Source organism: Pithys albifrons, chromosome 1 (assembly GCF_047495875.1).
Source record: "Pithys albifrons albifrons isolate INPA30051 chromosome 1, PitAlb_v1, whole genome shotgun sequence".
NCBI lineage: Eukaryota > Metazoa > Chordata > Aves > Passeriformes > Thamnophilidae > Pithys > Pithys albifrons.
This window is the reverse complement of record NC_092458.1, coordinates 5,721,332-5,744,024: the sequence shown is the minus strand read 5'-3', so window position 1 is coordinate 5,744,024 and position 22,693 is coordinate 5,721,332. Positions and strand designations below refer to the sequence as shown.

Here is a 22,693-nt window from a genome sequence, read left to right as displayed (position 1 = left end):
ACTATACTGTATGTTATACAGAATTACATACATACAGAATTATAATTAGCAATTCTTTATCTACACTGCATGCTGAGACATTAACTGAGAGCCCACTGTTTTTAATGCATTTACACTGTTACCAAAGCAGTCACAGAGCCATTACACAAGCATCCAGCAGCAAACATGGACCAAACAACCCCAACTCCTCCTTTTAACCCACTGCTCCCAGAATCCTGTCATACTCCCAGCTGTGCTGATGTTAATCCTTATGGACTGAACTGGGCAAGGGACGAGGTGTAAGTTCAAAAGACATAGAAATAATGTGCCTTCTTGCCAAAGAAACAAAACTTGTGTATTAGGAAGCTTCTTTTTCTTTCAAGAAGGAGGAAAACATAGCACACAGTACTTTAGGAAATCTGAAAGGTTCTAATAACAAGGGCAAAATTTAATTCTAATGATAAAGTGATTTAAGTAACTACACAATGGAAATTTTTTTCCAGATGAAAGATAAGCCACAGTGAATCAAAATATTTTGAATATATTAAGATTAGCTGGAAAGCAATACAGCTTCAAAATACCAGTTCCAAAGAAAAAATAAATTTTAAATTCAGTTCCCCTACCACATACACAGTCTGACCTTTTGTTCAAAGTTATAAAAATGAAAGTAATACTTGCAGTGAAAAATAAATCCCTTAAAAAATTATGCTTTATTAAGGGAAAAAAAATAATAGTCCAGGCATTTCTTTCCTCTCCAGTTAGATCATTAGTGTCTGTAATCTATTATCAATGATGAATTTGATAGCTATAACTTCATTTAGCAATTCATACATTTTAATTGAAGAAAAAAGTCTACTTCCAGATGAATCAAGTGTTGTACCTCAACTGCAAGTACATTTTGCTTCGTTTATTTCCAGCTCTCCAAAGGAAAATCTGAAATAAAAGTGCGAAGGAAAAACCCCACCAAATAAAAACAGCACAAGACCCAATGAATTATACAACTACAAATAAAAAAGCAGTGATGAAGCACTTAAATGTGGAAGAAAATTTTTTAAAAATCACAGACAAAATTAAATTTATGTTCCATAATATTTCTTGTACTGTTGTATTAACTTGGCAGGTGAGCTTTGTACTCCAGGCAAACTTTCCTAGGCTTACAGAAATTTTTTGAAAGGCCTATGGAACATTTCAAAATAATTAGTAAGAGGGCAAAATGTTTCCAATTTCAGATCAAAGGGTAAAAATTACAGATGGTAAGATAGGATACGCTTAAAATTTTGTTTTTTTAAGAAAAGAAAAGCACAAGAGAGATTAGAGGAACCAAAACAGTACTGAGGATATCACTCTCCTCACTGAAGTTTTCAAATTCATATGTCTAGTGTCCTGACCAAGTCAACAAAGCTAAACCTGTTCCAATCACATATCAGATTTTTCATTACAGTCAAACTAAGAACTGTGAATTAATCAAAGGGCAACCATGCACTTCAAAGTTCCCATAAAATAAACAAGGTATTGTGAAGCTGTTAGTAGCAAATCCACAGTTAAGACTGAACTGAGCTTCTCTCAAAACAGTAACACCAGTTTGAACAGCGTTCAATCACTTCCCACTTCTTTGTTCAGAAGGCAACTAGAATTTTAATACAACAAAAATGTCCAACAAAAATGTCTAAGCTTCTTAAATTTTGATTTTTTTTCCTGCCACTTGCATAATTTTCACTGTCTGAGAATAAGTCAACAGAATTATCTGCATTTAGAGCATCTGAATCCTGGATGCACTAAAAAAAGATTCCATGAGAGATCAGAGTATCACCCTGCTGGCAGAGCTCAACCACAGCAGCTTTGACTCTCCCTAAATCAGTGACCTTCCAGTTTTCAAAGAACATCACAAGTTCTTGAGAATATCCTATTATCGTTCTGATACCTCAGAGTCATTCACAAGTGGCCAATAACTGGATGCAAATTTACCAAAGGCTGAAACATAAAGCATTTCTGACACACTAAGACAGGTGTACTGGGAGTGGTTAAAAGCAGGATTTGAAACAGTGTTGGAGAACTGAGAAATCTGCCAGTACAACTAAGCGTGGACAGCAAGGCACGTGATCTGAGACATCAGTAGGGGCTGCAAGCAATTACCTGGTCTCTTCAGTTCTTTCTTTCAAAGGAAACCAACAAATCCATAAAAAGGAAAGCCACCCAATAATTATGCAGCAGCATTCTTACCCCCTTCTAGAATGTGCATTGCTACCTTTCTTAAAACCCTAATCAACAAACCCCAGAAAATATCCATAATGTTTATCTCAAAATGTTCCTATGATTTCTCCATAGAATCTTTTTCCCCTTTCTTTTCATCTGCTCTCAAGACATTTCAGGTTTCCTTAGCATTGCAAGTAAACACAGAAACTGTACTCACTAGGCATATTTATGTTAATACTATTTGAGGGTAGAGATTTAGAAAGGAAATTATATTCCTCAAACTGAAGAGACTCCTGCAGATGTTGGGAAAAAAATGTCACTAAAAGGAACAGAATGTCTGACTTCAGCCCAGACTGTATGTGCTCTGACAAAATAACTCTAATTCTGTTAAGTGCCAAGAACACTGACATGGGTTTTATAAATGGATTACCAGTAAATCTGAAGCTAGGAGGCAATGATCAAAGTAAAAGTCCCTTCTCCAAGGAAAGGTGTCATCACTGACCTTTGCAATGGCAGCCGCTTGCTGAGGGTAATACATGGAGGTAGCGATACCCATGAGACCTGCAGGGTACACCAACTTCTTTATTTTTGAGCCTGTTTCATAACAAAAAAAACCCAAACACATTGTTAGAGTATACCTTAACCAAGACAGCTGAATGGCCCTAACATTTTATTTATAAACAATTTTCTTAGATATAGTTTAGCATATTTTCTGTCAAGTCCTACTGTTTTCTTAAGAAACACGACTACTCTAACCAATAATTATTCTTCTAACCCTTTTAAGACAATATTATTAACATCTCTCCATGGTGAAAATGACCTTGTAACTAACTATATGGATGCCTCTGGTCAAGGCTGCATCCAGCCCAAGGTGGGCTTAGGGGCGGGGCAACGTTCAGCTCAAGCCAAAGGTGACAGAAACTCTCCCCTGCAGTCAGTGTGCAAACAGGACTGTGATTCTGTGATCTTACCCCATAGTCAGTGAGCAGCCCAGGAGTCCTCTGAGCTCTCCTGCACGGCAGCTGCTGCACAACAGGCTCTCCCCTGGGGGGACCACTCTCAAGGTCACACCTGCTGCAGAGATCCCTCACTCCTGGACACTGAGAGATTCCTTGCTGCAACGAATCCTCAGTGAGCAACTAACAGTTTGCTAAACTTTGTCAGCTTCATTAAGGTTGTATCTTAGACTGATTGTGCACATGTAATCCTTCAGATATAAACTGCTGCCCAAGTCTGGGACTCGGACAGGACCCAGCTGCACCTCGACCCCTCTGGACAGGAGTCTGGAAAGCAAGGAGGTTGTCTCTGAATCTTGTGACCCAAGAGGAGGATCCTCCCCAGACAGTTTGCTGACCCTGTTCTCTGTGCAGTAACTAACCCCACGTACCTTGCCATCAAATCTTGTTAAATCATTGTTTTGTAGCAATAAAGACACTAGGAGTGAGGTGCATGACTCCATATGCAAAACAAGGTTGAAACTAATTATCTTTGATGGCACTTTAAACCAAGCTGGATGACTGCACAATATTCACATGATTAAACCTCTAATACCACATTTTCCACTTAATGGGCAGCTGTATCTTCAAGTGTTATGGTCAGACCTGGAGGGTTTTATCTGTACCTTTCAAGAGGTCAGTTTTTCCAGTGAGTCCAAGGGGGAAAGTGATAAAAAGCCCCAGGACATTTGTTTCTAACTTTCTGTAGCATCAAAATTAAGGGGCACTTCCTTCTACAGTTTGAATACTTTCTGGAAATAACACTCAGTATTGTAAAGCATAACCAGACAAAAAGTTTTCAAATTATTGCTGCTCACAAACCATTTTTATTATGAGGTATTTTTATTTTTATTGAATTTAGGATCCTCTGAGCTTTCAGTTCCAGCCCCAAGATTGCACTTTCCCCTTCTGCCCCCATTTTGCAACAGTCCTAAAGGATGGAAGCTGATCTCATTCATGATCACACAGCTTGAGAAGCAGGAATTTGAACAGAAAGAACTTCAGATGGGTAAAGTTGGGGGCCTTGATTTCATTAAAAAATATGCAAGTTAAAAACCAAACTACTGCTTTCACCATCTTCACTAGAAAATGAAATATTTTGAGGAGTGTATATATTCACAGAATACTTTCTATTTCTATGTAGCCAAGCACACACTTACACTTTTTTCAATACATTCAGGCTCCACAAAGGTGTATTTTTATCCAAAGCAAGGCCTAACTAGTATTTAAATTCTACAACTTCACAGTTGTTACCTACAAGTTTTCTTCTTGTGTTATTTCATTTCACTGTATTATCAATCTCCCAACACAAACACAAAATACTTTTTCACAAATAACATTTTTTAAACTGTTTCTGTCTATGAAAGCATAAACATTTCTTCAACAGGTGTGAAGAAACTACCTGTATCCCTTTTCTATAGAGCAAACTGTGCAGGTATCTCTAATACAGAGTTCACAAGTGTGAGTATCACCCCTGCAGTTCTGTGCCTGGACACACAAGGAACTGGAATATGCAACTGACTGGACACTTGCCAGAGTTCAGGAACTTCTGTATTTTACCATAATTCATTCCTCTGTGGTTTTCTACACTAACATATGTGATCAAGAACTTAAATAATTGATTTTTTGGTCAAAAACCAACAAATGAATCCTTTCTCATTTTTGTCACACTAAGCTAGAACAGGGAAATATCAGACTAGATTCTGTTAACAAATACAGCATTCATAAAACAATATTGGATGGTTATTGATGAAGTTTCTTTATAATTGGAGGAACATTGTAGAAACACACTTGTACATTTAAGTCAGATCTCATTTCACAATTGAAAATTAAAATCTACAAATAAATGACTTCTCCCAAATCATAACATGTCAGTTCAAAAGGTTCCCACTTACCTCTGGCAAGAAACAATCCAATAATTCCAGCAAAACCTATCACACCAAGTCTTGGATAAAATCCAGCAGGGGGTTTTTGGAGAAATTCATAGCCCTCTGAAAAGAAGTCAGAACAAAGTGCTTTAATGTAATGTGAAAGTGTGTTTGTGATAAGGAATCATCAATACACACTGGTAATTGTTACAAAACACAAAGAGTTATCAAAACACATTTAACTATCATGCCCATTTTAGACTTGCTGGCATAAAATTCAAAGCCTTTGAGATGTTCTCTAGTGACACGTGAATGAAACTGAACATTGTATTCTATTGGATTGTATTTACCCATTTTCAAAGCTTTGCTCTTTTGCATCTCAGTCATATCTTTTTCAAATTAGTGCTAAAAACCTTTGCAAAGTGGAGTTTTACAGTTGCATGTTAACAAGAATTAGTTTCAGTAAAACGTTGTACAAAACACAAATCACAGCACAATGGAAAGACACAGCATAAACAAAGTTCACTCCAAGATCTGAGTGCAGTGGGGAATGGAAAACTATGAAAAATCTTCCATACAAATGACTTCAAAAGACTGAGACTGCTAAGATGAGGGAAAAGAGGTGTAGTATCTGAAATGAGCTCCACACAGCATTCCTGCTCAGTCCTGGTAAGCCTCATTATGAAAGGACACTTACAAAAATAAGAACAAATACAAGTTCTTTTGGATTAATTCAAAATTCTTTGGAGATCCATGGAAGTAAACCAAAATGAAAAGGATAAACATTACAAACAAAAGACCTAACATTTGCAACAAGTTATAATCATTACAGGAAGTTTCAGCTACCAGGCTGGGTCATGCAAATTCTACTGTCTGGGAATAAATTACGAGGGTTTTTCCCTTTTTTCCTGTATAACTAATTTTTAGTGACACTGATAAACTCAGATGCTTAGATTTTAATTCTTTAGAAATACAGTGTCATAAGTCACAAAGGAAATTTAAACAGATACATAGTGCAAATAAAGTAGTCCCAAATGCATTAGAAATTATACATATAATGATGATTATTGGAATTCCCTTTTAACAGAGGATATAGTACAGTCCTGCATTTTAAATTGCTAGTTAAGAAAACTAAGCTGATTTACCTCTACCATGCTCAACAGCTTTTTCTAAATTGGGCATAGCTTTGGCATAAAGATCCTAAAAAAAAAAAAGAGAACAACAGTAAATAGATACCAAGTAAGTAAAATATTAACTATAAACTGTAACTGACCTGACAAAAAAAGAAAAAAACAAACTCAAAACACGAAAGAAAAAAGTGCTGGGTCACTAAAATAACTTCTTTTATTCCCACTTTTTATTCCCTTCCCTTGTAGGGCTACACTTGCTCAACGTTACATTTGGCATAACTTATGGATTCTCCCAAAGCAGCCTTTGGACACAGATGAAATCTAATACTTTAAAATGCAGAACTCAACCTCAATATTTTATTAAGGTCAGGTAGCTGAAACTCAAGACTTAGCTCAGGTTTCTCAGCGTGCATTGATATTGCAAAAATACTTGAGGTGATGCAAAGAAAAGAAGTCCAACACTGCCATAAATCCTTCCCTGCACTTCACAGGGGTATGAGGCTCTCTGCAAGGTGATGAATTCCACTTTCCAGGAGGCTGTCTTAGACTCATCAAACTGCACTTTTGAGGGGACTTGGAAAATGAGATGTCCATACAATGCCCAAAGTAAATCAAAGAGCTCTGCATCAACCCCACAGACTAGTTATAGATCTTTTTCAGACTGAGAATATGTAAGAAGTAAAAGAATTCATACTGTCTTTTATAAAAAGAGGGAAAAAATCTCAATAAAAAGAACACTGTTAATTCTTATTTATATTAATAATCCTTCAGAGAGACAGTGTAAGGCTGTCTATAATTTAGGCACAAATTCATAAACCTGTATGCCCCAAAAAAGCAGAGAATGCTCTCACAATTCCACCTATGATGCATCTGTGCAGAAGTGACAGCATTTGTTTAGGATTCTGCATGGGGATAATACTTTTAGAACTTTCATTTCCTCACTGGCAAGAGTGAAGTGAACAAACCCAATCTGTCATGAAAATAAAAGTGTCAGCACGTGACATGTGACGTAACCCTAAATGGATGTTGGTCTTATTAAAAGCCAATTTAAAAAGAACTTGCTCTAAAGACCCCAGAGACTAAGACTGATCTTCTGTAACAGCTGAACAGCTTCTGTCACTGGCTCATTTCTACACCTGAGTTTTGAACTGAATTTTCACTATAGTTAAGTAATTTTGAAAAAGTGAAACAGATCTATGAACACAACTGATTTTATTCTCATTATCCTGGGTTATGTTTTTCATTTTAAAGGCAACTGAGACACACTTCACTATTATTTTCTTCAGCATAGCAGAGGGTGGGGGTGGTGTAAAACCAAAGCTACCTATGACTACAGTTAAGCAAACAAAACTACCCCAAACCCATGAAGCTGACATGCCCACCTCATAAAATGAGTCAGTAACCACTGCCAGGAAGTGGCTTGTTGTGTGTGAGCAGAGGAGCACATCTTATGTAAATGATCACCACACAGACAAAAAAACCCCAAACAAATAGGATGACAACAGGCCAGCAAGACATAAAACAAGGCTCAAGGCTTACCTGCAGTCAGTCCTAGTGGGCAGCCCAGCTGCTCTCAAATTTCATTTGAGATTAAGGTTAAGGTTACCAGAACAGAACCCAAGTGTTCTGGGAGGTCACACCTCAAATTACCCCGTGGAAAACCCCCCTCCACCTTCCAAACTGCAGCCAGTGCTCCTGCTGGCGGCACTTTAGAAACACATCACTACACTGAGTAACACTGAGTACCTCTGGAAAAAAGTTTCATTTCTGCCAAAGGAGGTCAGAACCACCACATGAACCCTCCAGGCAGAAAGGACACCCTGATCTGAACAGCTTGGCTTTCTATGGAGAACTGGACAAACAGTTTGCAGCTTACGAGGATTCACAACAGCCAGAGGCCAAAGTAGAGAACTGCCTAAAGTTGCCAAGAGGCAACCAGATGGCAAAGATGCCCTCCCTTGCTTCACAAGTGAGCCTCAACATTTGCTGTGCCAGGAAAGAGCAAGAAAGTCATCCTACAACTTTGCAATCTAATACCAACAATTTAGGCCTTAATTACAAAGATCTTGGTTTTCCTCTGTGCTCCAGAGACTATTTTTTGTATTTAATGACTGTTTACTATAAACAAGCTACCTAATAAAATATGTATGAGAAAAGTTTTGGGGTAAGGTCTGGAGACTGGGTTTACCACTGCCAGTTCAGCAAATACTGATTTATTTTTTGCAAAGTTGTGTTTTGTCAGTTGCAGTGAGGGTAACTCAGTAGTGCTGCTCCAAAACACAACACTTGATAATTTAAGGCTTTCTCCTTAAGCATGGAAACTGCAAACTTGATTATCACTCTACTGCCTTCCTCCACCACAGGACAGTACCAAATCCAGATATCCCTAGATATATTTAAGCATAAAGTTAATTTCAGATAAAAATTCTATGCTTTAGTCAATTTTAATTCTCTTGAAGGGAGACAAAATTAAAAAATGCAGGGGTTTAGTGCAGCAAATTAGTAGAAAGAAACAACTGGGTTTGTGTGAGAATGGAGTAGACATTATGACTTGAACTGTGGAAAACTTTAACTAATGCAGAAAACTTTAAGTAATGCAGCATTTTTGACAAATGCTTTCACAGCTATCAACTTTTACTGTGCTGCTACCTGTTAATTCTATCTCTGGAAAAAAAAATGCCAATCCCAGCTTGATCCCTATCCCTGAGCCACTCTCAGATGTGATATAACCATTATACCTGACACCAGGCTGTATATGGCTCCATAGCACGCCGCAGACGGGAAACCCCCTCTTCCAATTCAGTTTGTGGAGTCTCCACATATTTAGTCTCACGAGCTGGAGAGGAGTAGAGTGACAGCTGTGAATATCAGCAAACAAGAGGTTAAAACCAAAGGTTTAATTGTGTAAGTAGGTCTTGAGGGCATGAACAGAATACCTAACACTGTGCTTACTACATAAACAATGCATAATAAAAATTCACACAGGTGTGAGACAACCATTATGAGCAAAGTTTAATTATACAGTACATAATTATGATGAAGGTGACAGAATTCTAACTGCTATGCAATTCATTCATAGCTGCTATATGATCCAAGTCACAAGTTATAAATTAATATTAAACTAGTTTAATAAGAACACAAAACATGATTGTGAAAAATGTTTCTCGCCTTAATCAGCACTTCTGGCTCCCAGTTAACATAGTAAATGTACGAGAAATCACAAGCCGTGGTTTTCTGTATTCACACAAGACACCATCAAAGAGCCTGAGCAGCTTCTAACAAAGGTAACATCCGATACAAATGTATCTGTTTGTTACTGAGCAGGAAAATGGTACAACATCTCTATGCTGTGGTCATTAACCACATCAGCAACTGACAGCACTAACAGCACCCCGGGGCTGAGGGAGAGGAACTGTAACCAACAATGGGCACCTTCACACAATAAATACTAAACCACCCTCTTTAGGGTTTAGTATGACATTTATTAAAATTACTTAAGCATATTTAAAATCATATTGCATTAAAAAGAGAAAAAAAGACTAACACCTATACTGTTGAAGATGCACAGCAAAGTTCAGATCAACCCAAAATCTATTACAATCTCTAGCAGTTTATACACCATGCTGATGTTTAGTATAAAAAGCTTATACTTCACACTATATTTATAGTCCATTTAGTAATTTATTACAAACTGATGTTTACAAATACTGCTGCATTCAAGTGTAGCTAGCCCTCTTTTCATAGAATCATAGAATAGATTGGGTTGGAAAAGACCTCTGAGATCATCAAGTCCAACCCTTGGTCCAACTCCACTCCCTTTACCAGATCATGGCACTCAGCACCACGGCCAATCTCACCTTAAAAACCTCCAGGGATGGGGAATCCACCCCCTCTCTGGGCAGCCCATTCCAATGCCTGATTACTCTCTCTAGAAAGAATTTTTTTCTCATACCCAACTTCAATTTGCCCTGGCAGAGCTTGAGCCTGTGCCCCCTTGTCCTATTGCTGAGTGCCTGGGAGAAGAGACCAACCCCACCTGGCCAGAACTTCCCTTCATGATAATCTGTAAAAGAATTCTATCTCTATCCTAATAAAAAAGCTGCTAACCATAGCAAAATATATAATGACATAGAATATGTCCACTAATTCAGTAACTTGTGTAGCTGGATTTCCTGTAACACTTTACAAGACAAGCATTTTCAGTGTCATTTCCCTACCAGCTCTGGTCATCCCTGAAGTCACAGTCACCAGTTGAACCTGGATCCTGTTGGACAACCTCACAGCCACGTCTGGCACAAGAACAGAAGCCTTAGCAGTAAGGAAAGTCCCATAAATTTTATGCAACTGGACAGCTGACACAGTCAAGATCCAAACTAATGCTCTGTGAATGGCAAGAAAGGCAGCCAGAACTCCACGGCTTGCACACTCTGCCTTGCTGGAGCTGACAGGCAAGGCAATTACTCGGCACACAAGGACCTGCACACGCTGCCCCTGCACTGACTCACAGCAGGGAGGGGCAGGCACCCGCCAGCCACACCGAGGTCACCGCGGGGGGGTGAAGCCTGCAGAGCTCTGCAAATATCAATGTCCCCAGCAGAGCTCTGCAGTTACTGATGTCCCCAGCAGAGCTCTGCAGTTACTGATGCCCCCAGCAGAGCTCTGCAATTATCAATGCCCCCACAATGCACAGGTGAGCCGCCCACTCACACACCTCCAAAAGACTGAAGTATATGCAAAAATAAGTTTAATTCAGTGTCCTAGTTCAGCAGGTGGGACCAGTTTATCACTGTGTGGGTGTGACCAAAGCTATGTATTCTACACCCCCTATTCATTTCCCAAGAACAATGGACCATTTGCAGCAGCTGCCCAGGGCACACCTGACCCCTGGGGATGTGAGCTGGGTGTGAAAGACACCTGTGAGATAAGAGCTGTGATAACCCCCCTCTAGGGAGTTGTTAGCACCTGCACACCCAGCCAGAGGGGGCGTGTCTGCTAATGGGCCATCAGTGATCCCAAATACCCCATGACACACACTGAGATCACCCATTGTACAATTCCCCGCCCTGGGGGAGGTACTGGGTGGTCCTAGCTGGACCTGAAGAAGTATAATCTTGAGGGTTTTGTGACTAGGAGAACCACTTGTTGGACCCAGAGGAGGACCAGAACCTCGACAGGAGGAGACCACCACTCTCAATCAGACTGTAAACATCACTCTTCACCAGACTACGACCATCATCTGCACCAACAGGTTTTTTACCTCCTTTTGCTTTGGATTCAGGGGAACCATGTGGGGTTCAGCACAGGGGCTAACAAACCCCTTTGTGTTTGTGCCCCAGGGCACCAGGTTATACTACTGGGTTCTGTCAGTTAAAAGCAATTTCTCTTTGTGTCATTGTATTTATTGTAATATTTTTATTAAATTGTAACCCTGATTTATAATCTCTCCTGAGCTGGTTTCATTTCTCCTGCTGGTTTACCTTTAAACCAGCACATTCAGTTTCACTCCTTATGTAATAACACTTTAGTTTGGACTGAAGTGCTTAAAACTTTTAAACAACTACACAAAATGTGGCTATAAAGCTGCATTTAGTTATGAACTACTTCATTTTTTTTAATGCTGGAGGCTTTTAAAAGCCTATGCAACAACACTGGTGAGCCTACAGTTTGACAGGGTGTTTTGGAGTGCTACTTATGATATAAACAAGATGTTTGCAACATCTTGGAGAATAAAAAGGTAACAGGTATTTACTGCCACTACTTATTGTATTTTTTGTTGCTTAAGTCCAAATACTGTAAAGAAAGGAAAACTGAAAAAATTCTGTAAGTTACTATAGCAGATTCAAAACATTGCCAGACAAGAATTTTGATCATAAAAGAAAGAGGACATTTTTAGAAATAAAACATTTTCTGATTTAGTAGAGAATATAAAAGAAATTTTATTAGAATTTGCCAACAGTACTTAAAGTAAAAAAAAAACAAGTGGTGTTACCCAGATAAAAAGCAAAGAAAATATTCCTGTGGATTTGAAATATGACCACAAGCAAATCTACAAACACAAAAACATAATTTCTGAATGAAGAACAGAAGGCTTTAACATAGGAAAAGGATCTTACAAACAAGCCTGATGCTGTCAAGTGAAGAACATCAAATGCAACCCCCAGGTAAAAGAAGCAGAACTACATAGACCTCTCTATTATGGAAAACTGGGAACCAAACTTAAAGGCTGTTATGGGTTTAGCCAAGTAGGCCGAGAAGTTAGGCTTTAAAGTTCAGATTAAGCCTGAGATTGTCAGTTGACTTGAGCTGAGCTGAGCTAGCCAACAGCTGACTTCTTCCAGCCAATAATATTGTATTCCATAACATACTACATCATCTCAAAGGGTGTAAAATCCAGTGTGTGGGAGTGGCTTGGTTAGTTCCAGCATGGCTGCACTAAGAGGAGGACATCTAGCAGCTCCTCTACTATGCTAGGCCCTGCTCCTGTTGCCTCTGCTTCCATTTTGTTTGCATTCAGGGAAGTAGAAATATTTTGTTCTTATACTTTCTCTTTCTTGCTGAGTGTCTTTTGGAGTGCTTATGAATTTAGAGTAATGGGCTTTGTATTAATTGGGGAGTGGGAGGTTATTCCTTGTTATATATAACTTGTGTAAGTGTGTGTTATATTGTAGTTTCCTCTTAGTTTTCTCTTTTCTGTATAAATACATGCAGTGAGTTTCAGCATAAACCTGGTTTTGAGGGTTTTTCTTTCTCTCCCTCTTCTTTTCCCTTGGCTGGTTGGGGGGAGGAGGAACCCTCTTCACCCTGTCCTGGACAGTTGACATTTTGCCAGCTCAACCCAGGACAAAGGCAAAAATACAAAAGGTGGAGAGATGCACCTAAAGGCTTTCACACAACAAAATATAATGTCTTGCAGAATTCCTTAGATAGAAGAGCACTAAGGCTCTACCCACACTCACCTCCTCGATTTTCAGCAACTCCTTTTTGGAAGTTTTCTCTGAGGAAGCAGCATAAACCTGGAGAGAGAGCAAGCTCAGGCTGACGGGGGTGGCCCCCAGCCGAATTACCTGGAAACGTCACAGGAAGACAAGGACATGGTTAGGAGCCAATAAAATGGCAACACATCTGAACACACCCATGGAGACAATGTTTATGCACCTCCACACATGGTAAAAGGTGATATATTGAGATGTTTAGAAATTAGGAGAAAGGGGGGTTAGCAGTACACAATCTAAGGCACACAAATGGTAACACCTAAATTATTCAGATGGTGTTTGGCAAAGCCTAAGGATAAAGGAGACAGTAAATATAAATGCCAATCTCACCAGTTTTCATCTCACAAAAACATCTTGTTTTCTCTCATTTGAAACGAAACTTTTATTAACTTTCTCAGTATAAATACTAATATTATATTCATATTATAAACAATTTTGTGAATGCCCATAACACCTCTTTTTTTTCAGTCAGTACCCAGAAGTTCAGCATTTTATTTATAGTTAATATTTGCAGCTGGATTTGAGGAAAAGAATGAGACCTACAGGTGAAAATATCAGAGCACAATCACTGCTTTCTAAGAATTTCAGGAATGTCTTCTACTTTTCTGTTAGAAACTTGAATTACTTGACAACTGTTCTTGAATACTGCAGATTCAATCCAGTCACACAACACAACCACCATCAGTAAGGTGGATAGAATTGTCCCAATGTTCAGGATCTGCACTAAACTGTATTTCTTAATGGCAAAGTCTGCTTCAACTTAACAAACAGAAGATAAAAACCATAACTGCATAGTAAATCCAGAATGCTCAGTGAGCATCTTCCAACAACTGTTTATCCTTATTAACAGCAAAATGTAACTCCAGAAACAATAACTGAAATGGGAAAGCTCTCAGTGTCTCATATTCCTGTTACTGCTCAGGGAAAGTGCAGTTACAACAGCCTGTGCTTTGCTGTATCAGGTTATAGGTGAATGGATGTAACACCAGACTGGAAACACCTGGCTCTGCTCCAGCACCGGCTCCCAGCAGTCCTGCTGCTCACCCTGCCCTAGCTCGGGTGGCCCGATGCTCCCACCATGAGGCAATTTCACCTCACCAGTCTGGCAAAAGATCAGTCCTGATGGAGAACTGGAGAGCTTTGTGCAGGCTTAGCAAGCTGAACCCATCCAGGAAACAGACTGAGAGGAACTGTGTGGCCAGGGAAGGGGGGTGAAAAAAGGAGGAGGCAGCAAACCCTGCACCTTTTCAGAAACAGGAGGGTCCTTTGCACAGACCAAGCTGCTTGTGTGGCCTTGGTCAGACCAAAACATCCCTCATGCTGTGATGATGATAACTGGCCTCGTCACAGGACAACTGCTCTGCAACTTCGTGACCATTGCAGAACTGTTAGAAAATAGCCTTAAAATTATCCAGACCACATCAGCTTACTGTATACAAATAAGCATTTGCAGATGGAACGTTTATTAAATGTAACGAAGAGGCTCCTCAAACTTCCTTCTCATTTGTGTGCAGAGAAACAGCACACAAGAGCCAGGTCACAAGATTGCTTTTCAGGAAGATGGAAGGGATCTGAGGGCTCAAAGGGTATGGAAAAACTTGCTCAAAATGGAAGTTTTTCCTCATGTGAATTTACAGATGCATTACTACAGCACTATAAATGAAACACCACAATGACTGGATCAGCTGTTTCACAGCCAAGGAAAGACAAGAATAATCTCTAATAGTGTTTGCTTAAAACACTTTTCACATAATTCCATTAGCCAAGACAAAAGCACAAACACTACTAACCATTAATAACTGTAGAGTTTATTTCCTCAATCTTTCCTTTTTCACTGCAAAATTGTTCTGTCACTGAAAAGGCAAAAATCTAAATGCATTTTCATTCTGAAATATGTTTTCAAACAGTGTCAATGGTGCTGTCAACAGTAGAAACAGTAATTCCAAATGCTTTAAATATTTGAAATTTTTATATAAAGACACAAACAGCAGACCACAAGAATGGAAGCACTTTGGTTACACAAACAGGTATCAGTGATCACAGAACTACTCAGACTGAAAACGTCAACCATTTATACTATGGAGATACTGAAATGCACACCTTTTCCACTTTTTTTACTTTTTAACAAAATAAACTTAACCACTAAAAGTGAAAGTTGCATCTCTTCTTAAATGTGCTGGTCAGGACAGACTGTCATGGTCCTCTCTATCAGCTGCTTTATGGGACAGACAGAACTGGTGCTCAAGTACTGCACACATGGAAATATTTATTTGGGAGTATGAAAGATCAACCACTGCACTTTCTGTTTCCAAAATTCCCTTTAGGATCTCATTTCTTAATTCTGTACTAACCATACATTACTAAACCAATTGGTTTAGTAAAGCATTTTGACTGACTGAGATGTATCTTCAACCTGCCTGTCTTACAACTACTCTGTTGGTATCAACTACTCTGTTGGTATCAACAGAGCAGACCTGACATTCCTTCCTCTTGGCAAAGCTCTGCAGTGGCTGTAAGTAAAAAAGGTGCTACATTCACTCCTTGCTCTAGCCACAAAATTCAACTTCATCTTCAGACACAAAAGAAGCAAATTCTATCAGAAAGCAGGAGGGAAAAAAGGGCTGTGATATTTCATCTTCTATTGTCTTGCTTTAGTCTCTTTCTCAAAGTTCTTAACTAAAAGAATAATGGGAAGCATAAATCCCATATTCATTCTCAAACAAACAGGGGAACAAAGAGCTAAAGATTAAGTAGAACTTTTCTTTCCTCTAGTCTGTGGTTTCTCAATTTACTTATTACTGTTACTGTCACTGTCAAAACAGGAGGAAAAGGAAAAACAGCAGAGAAAAAAACCCCTTGAGCACACTTCTGAGAAGGCTGATATTTGTCCTGTTGTATGAAGCCACTGCATTTTAATCTTCTTTTCCTATTCCTCCTCTTATTTCTTAACTCCAACTATAAAAACATAAAACCAAAACCCAAACTCGTGAGTACTCCTGTTCCTGAAGCACAAATATCAAGGATGAAAAGCCACCTTCCCCTTTTGCTCTTAGAGGCATAAAATGAGGTTGGCCTGAAGCACCTAAATCTGCCTAACCTCAATGTATAAAAGTAATAGTATAAGGCAGGATGCCTGAACCCACATAACCCCTTTAATGACAATTCAATATCAATCAGGGAATTGTCAGTGATTGTAAGATAAAATTCTCACAAATAATTCCAGCAACTGTCACAACATCAATGCACAAGAAGAAAAAAGAAGCTGGGGGAAGAGCAGAGCAGGTGCAAGGCTGCTCAGCAGATCAGTGTCACAGAATCACAGACATGTTGGTGTTGGAAGGGACTTCTGGAGATCACCCAGTCCAACCCCACTGCCAAGGCAGGATCACCTGGAGCAGGTGACATGGGAACACTTCCAGGTGGGTTTTGAATGTCTCTGAGGAGGGAGACTCCATGACCTCCCTGGGCAGCCTGTTCCAGAGCTCTCCCGCCTTCCAGGGAAAGAAGCTTCTCCTCATGTTATGATGGAACTTGTGTTTTAGTTACATTAGTATATTTAGGATACATTAGTGCATTTCGTATGTTGAGGAGGCTCAGAGGTGACCTCATCATTGTCTAGAACTCCCTGAAGGGAAGTTCTGGCCAGGTGGGGGTTGGTCTCTTCTCCCAGGCACTCAGCAATAGGACAAGGGGGCACGATGGGCTCAAGCTCTGCCAGGGGAAATTTAAGTTGGATATCAGAAAAAAATTCTTTGCAGAGAGAGTGCTCAGGGATTGGAATGGGCTGCCCAGAGAGGTGGTGGATTCACCATCCCTGGAGGTTTTTAAGGTGAGGTTGGCCGTGGCACTGAGTGCCATGATCTGGTAAATGGACTGGAGTTGGACTAAGGGTTAGACTTGATGATCTCGGAGGTCTTTTCCAACGCAATTGACTCTATGATTCTATGATACAGACTAGCAACATTTGACACAGAAAATAGTACCCAGGAGAACCAAGATCGAGCATTACAATTTTTTTTAAAAAGCCCTCCTGCTTCTGGAGCAGCCGTGACAAGCCCCCGAGCGGAACACACCGCTCGCCTCGGCCTGAAGGGTCTGTTTGGGGCTCCTCTGACAGGAGCCAAAGGCCTTTCAGACAAAAAGCCGCAGATCGTGTTTTTCGCAGGTTTCACTGCCAACCCTCACGCACTAAAGGGAGACCTCCCACAACCGAGCTGTCATTTTTAGGTGACTTTCAGGGGACACCTGCGCGACCCGCAGTGGGTGCCGCAGTCCCGGCCCCGGCAGCTCCGGACACGGAACGCGCTCCATGCCCGGCCCTGCGGCCCCTCCGCGCCGCCCGCACCCCGGAGCGCGGCTCCTCCCGCGCCACAGGCGGCTCCGGGGCGCTGGAAGGAGCGATCGGGCGGCCGCAGCCACAGCAGAACCGGGAGCCTGTGAAGGGTGCAGGGACCGAGCCCCGCGGGCGGAACGGGGACCCCCAGGGCCGGGAGCTCCCGGTGCGGCCGCCCCTCCGCGGGATCGATGCCCCGGGCGCTGCCGGCGCAGCAGGGCCGGGGAATGGATGAATGGATGCACGGACGGACTGGGGGATGATCCCCGATTCCCTCACCTTGAACATGGCGGCGCCGGGCGGGCGGGGACGAGCGATGACGTCATGGTGGCGTGACGTCACGGGGAGGGCGGGCAGCGCGCGCCTGGTGCCGCCGCCGGCCGGCGGGACCGGGAATAGCCCGGAGGGACCGGGAATGGCCCGGAGGGACGGGGAATGGCCCCGAGGGACCGGGAATGGCCCGGAGGGATCGGGAATGGCCCGGAGGGACGGGGAATGGCCCGGCGGGACCAGGAATGGCCCGGAGGGACCGGGAATGGCTCCGAGGAACAGGGAATGGCCCGGCGGGACCGGGAATGGCCCGGAGGGATCGGGAATGGCCCCGAGGGACCGGGAATGGCCCGGAGGGAACGGGGAATGGCCCGGAGGGACCGGGAATGGCCCGGCGGGACCGGGAAATGGCTCGGAGGAGCGGGGAATGGCTCGGAGGGACCGGGAATGGCCCGGAGGAACCGGGAATGGCCCGGAGGAACGGGGATGGCCCGGAGGGAGCGGGGAATGGACCGGAGGGACCGGGAATGGCCCGGAGGACCGGGAATGGCCCGGCGGGACGGGGAATGGCCCGGAGGGACCGGGAATGGCCCAGAGGAACGGGGAATGGCCCGGAGGAACGGGGAATGTCCCGGCTTGGGATTGCCGGTGACTGCAGTGCAGGGGTGTCTCCTCGGGACGCAGGTGGGGCAATGCCGAAGCGCCGCACACACCCCCGCCAGCCCCGCCGCCGGCCCAGCGCGGGCCGAGCAGGGTTTGCAAGGAGGATTCGGGTGCTCAGTGGTCACAAAATCAATTGGGTTGGAAAAGACCTCTCAAGTCATAGAGTCCAACCTACTACGAACCTTATCAGCCAGACCATGGCACTCAGTGCCACGTGCAGTCATTCCTTAAACACTTCCAGGGACGGCGACTCCCCACCTCCCTGGGCAGCCCATGTATATATGTACGTATGTATGGCCAGACTTGGCAAGCGAAAATTTGGGAAGGGCTCTCCCCACATGGGTGTGCCCTTCCAGCCTGCACAGTGGATTTTTTAGGTGAGGCACAGCATGCACAGAACTGGCCCCACCGTTCAAGTCCTCAGGTCCATCTGCCACAGCCGAGCGAGCTTGGACAGTGACAGGGAAGTCCTCAGGACTGTCACAGCACCCGGTACTGACCGGGGCTGACCCTGCTGAGCATCCGAGATGTGACGGGATGGGATGGGATGGGATGGGATGGCAGGGAGGCATTGAACTGCCAGGGGACGGTCCCCACTGAGACTGGAACTCAGGACCTTGGGATTCAGAGTCCAGAGTGCTCTCCTTTACACCACGGGACCACCCTATGGGCAGCCCATTCCAATGTCTAATCACCCTTTCAGTAAAGAGTTTCATACTGATGTCCAACCTAAACCTCCCCTGGTGCAGCTTAAGACTCTGTGCTCTTACTGGACTGGGAGAAGAGACTGACCTCTACCCAGATACACCCTCCTTTCAGGCAGTTGTAGGGAGCAATTAAGTCTCCCCTGAGCCTTCTCTTCTCCAGGCTAAACAACCTCAGCCCCCTCAGCTGCTCCTCACAGGACTTGTGCTCCAGACCCTTCACCAGCTTTACTGCCCTTCTGTCTCACTGCCAGTATAATTTGGTTGGATGTGCTGGTTTTGGCTGGGGTAGAGTTAATTTTCTCCACAGTGGCTGATATGGGGCTGTGTTTTGGATTTGTGCTGGAAACAGTGTTGATAATACAGAGATGTTTTTGTTATTGTTGAGTAGTGCTTGCATAGAGCCAAGGCCTTTGCTGCTTTTCAAAGAAGTTGGAGGTGAATGAGAATTTGGGAGAAGACACAGGCGGGACAGGTGACCCCCATGGACCAAAGGGATATTCCAACCACATGGCATCATGCTCAGCATGCAAACCACTGCTGTGGTTCAAGCCCAACTGGCAGCTACGCACCACGCACCCACTTGCTCACTCCACTCCCCCACCAGCAGGAACAGTGAGAGAATCGGAAGGGTAAAAGTGAGAAAACTCTTGGGTTGAGATAAAGACAGTGTAACAGGGAAGGCAAAAGCTGCACACACAAGCAAAGCAAAACAAGGAATTAATTCACAGCTACCTATGGGCAGACAGGAGTTCAGTCATCTCCAGGAGAGCAGGGCCCCATCACACATAACAGAGATCTGGGGAAGAGAAACACTATCCCTGCAAATGTACCCTCTTCCTCCCTCCAGCTTTATACACTGAGCATGATGTCATGTGGCACACAATATCCCTGTGGCCAGTTGGGGTCACCTGTCCCAGCCATGTCTCTTCCCAACCTCCCATGCACCCCCAGTCTCCTGCCCGGGGACAACAGAAAAAGCAGCAAAGGCCTTGGCTCTGTGTAAGCATTGCTCATCAGTAACAAAAACATCTCTGTATTACCAACACTGTTTTCAGCACAAATCCAAAACACAGCCCCATACCAGCCACTGTGAAGAAAATTAACTTTTCCCCAGCCAAACCCAGCACAATGGGGCTCGTGTATGGATTGGGTTCTGTGCCTTTCTAATCTCATTAAAAACATCTAATGTTTGGCTTTAAACTATGCCTGCATGAGGGGATTCCTGAAATTAGATCTGGTTTTAGGACTAGGAGGAGGGATGGTAGAATGTGGAGAGTTATTAGTAGATGTTCTCATGTGTTTGAATTTTGGATAGATGGATAGGTTGGTGGTACTCCTCGCTGCGTTACGACAAGTATGAATAGGATGTAGGATGTGGTTAGTAGGGTTGTGGCTCTGGTTAGGATGATGGTGAAGGTGGATCAGTTGAAAAGGGCAATTATAATTGTTAGTTCTGTTATGAGGCTGGTAGTGGGAGGGTGGGCTGTGCTTATGAGATTTGCTAGTAATCACCAGGTAGCCAAAACAAAAAAGCAAGTACCCTTTTCCCTGTGTTTTTTACACTCCTTGGTCTCTGCATCACCTGTGGCATCTCCCAGCTCACTTGAGTGAGTTTGGATGGGTACAAGTTTTTTCACTCATATCTGCTGTGAGGAAGGGTCTTGTATACATCCCATGCTGTCATGTAACTAAGTGGGAGATGAATATTAAATTCCTGTCAGATAATGGACCTGGAACAGACTGCCCAGGGAGGTGGTGGAGTCACCATCCCTGAAGGTGTTCAACAAACAAGTGGATGTGGCACTTAGTGCCATGGTCTAGTTGACAAGGAGGGGATCAGCCAAAGGTTGGACACGATGATCTTAAGGGTCTTTTCCAACCTAAATAACTGTGTGATAAGATAAACTAAGACAATACTCTGTTCTCATTTAAATCATGGGAAATCTGTTCTCATATGGTGAGCAAATAAACGGCCGCTTTGTTTCTTCTGATTTTCTGGTCAGGGGTTTCCACATGGTTTTGTGTTTAATGATTTTCCACAGCACCCATCGCCAAGGCCACAAACATATTAGCAAGAAAAGAGTAAGTCCATCTAATCAGGTGACATGTTATGTTCACCTCATCATTTTCTGACCAGTTACGTGGATCTTGGTGCTTGTTAACATTTTAAAAGGTATTTATCCTCATACTTACTATCTTGGTCACATAACACCACATTTCAATGCAATCAAGTGCCTTGCTTTTACCAAATACTGACAGTTTTTAGGTAGCAGTGAAAAATTACCCTGATACTTGTAAACATTAGTGTGTACTCTCTGTGTAGATTTACTGTTATGTATGGAAAAGGGAGGTTCCCATAGGCTGTGCCACACACTTGCCATCACAGTTCTGTTAGGGGGCTGTTCTATCAGGACTTGTGTTGATTCAGGCTGCATAACTTTTGAAACTTCGTAACAGCCTCTCCTGCCTCAAGATGGACAGGACGGGGCTCCATCAGAGCATTCAGGGCACCTGAATTTCACTTGGAACTGCAACTCTATCATAGAATCATTAGGTTGGAAAATACCTTTAAGGTCATTGTGTCCAACCATTCACCACCTTCTCCTCCTTGCCACTGAGAGAGAAGCCTACCCTCCAAATGAAACACAGAACAACACCAAGAAAATAACATGGATCCTCTCTTTATGATTTTTTTCATGTTACAAAAATACTGTAACAATTTAGAAGAGTCAATATTCATTTTAAAATATGGATAATAACACCTTATTAGTTCTGGAAAACATTATTAAAATAATTTTTAAAACATTATTAAAATAATTTTTATGCAAAAGGTAAAGCAGCTGAAGAATATGGTAGCAACAGTTGATCAGGAGAAGCATTGTGGGCAGAGAGGTGAGATAAGCACCCTTGTATAAGCTTATATTTTCTTTGTGATGGTAATTTTTGTTGCTCATTCTTAAAGAAAATTCCTACATTTCTTTACTGCAGTCTCTTTATAGGCCTGCTAGAAGCAGCTATGGCAGGAAAAAGTATTTTCCATACTAATGGGGATGTTTAACTACTGCCTTGCAGAACTGGGCAATGCTTCTCAACAGGCTGCTTTCAAGTTAGCAGAGTAGCAGAATTTTCATGAACAGTATGAGATGAGCTTTAGTACCCAAACACGGGATAACAGAAAACAATGATATTTTATTACAGATTGTTATGGGTTTAGCCAAGTAGGCCAAGAAGTTAGTCTTTAAAATTCAGATTAGGCCTGAAATTGTCAGATGACCTGAGCTGGGCTGAGCTAGCTAACAGCTGACTTCTTCCAGCCAATAATATTGTATTCCATACCATGCTACATCATCTCAAAGGGTGTAAAATCCAGTGTGTGGGAGTGGCTTAGTCAGTTCTGCCATGGCCGAGGTACAAGCCAGACGTGATCCAGCTTTTGTCTTGAAGCAGGCCTTGCTTCTGCCCCTGCTGCCTCTGCTTGCATTTTGTTTGCGTTCAGGAAAGTAGAAACATTTTTGTTGTTACTCTTTCTGTTTCTTGCTATGTGTCTCTCAGAGTACTTACAG

General features: G+C 42.4%; 1 protein-coding gene across 3 annotated transcripts in view; it reads right to left on the bottom strand.

Annotated features, from left to right (window-relative positions):
* Nucleotides 1–17,809, bottom strand: part of APOO (apolipoprotein O) — a 40,658-nt gene extending 22,849 nt beyond the window's left edge. For 2 of the 3 annotated variants that reach the window (XM_071550023.1, XM_071550081.1), the window contains exons 1-6: nt 17,770–17,809; nt 13,122–13,229; nt 8,904–9,023; nt 6,181–6,235; nt 5,063–5,158; nt 2,675–2,766 (exon numbers count right to left, since the gene is read on the bottom strand). In XM_071550023.1, the coding sequence (XP_071406124.1) occupies nt 2,675–2,766; nt 5,063–5,158; nt 6,181–6,235; nt 8,904–9,023; nt 13,122–13,229; nt 17,770–17,778 (480 nt within the window). In that variant the 5' untranslated portion in view covers nt 17,779–17,809. Of the gene's footprint in view, nt 1–2,674; nt 2,767–5,062; nt 5,159–6,180; nt 6,236–8,903; nt 9,024–13,121; nt 13,230–14,947; nt 15,066–17,769 lie in introns of those variants that run through there. The other variant, XM_071550143.1, reaches the window with a different exon arrangement.
* Between the last annotated feature and the right edge of the window lie 4,884 nt (nt 17,810–22,693).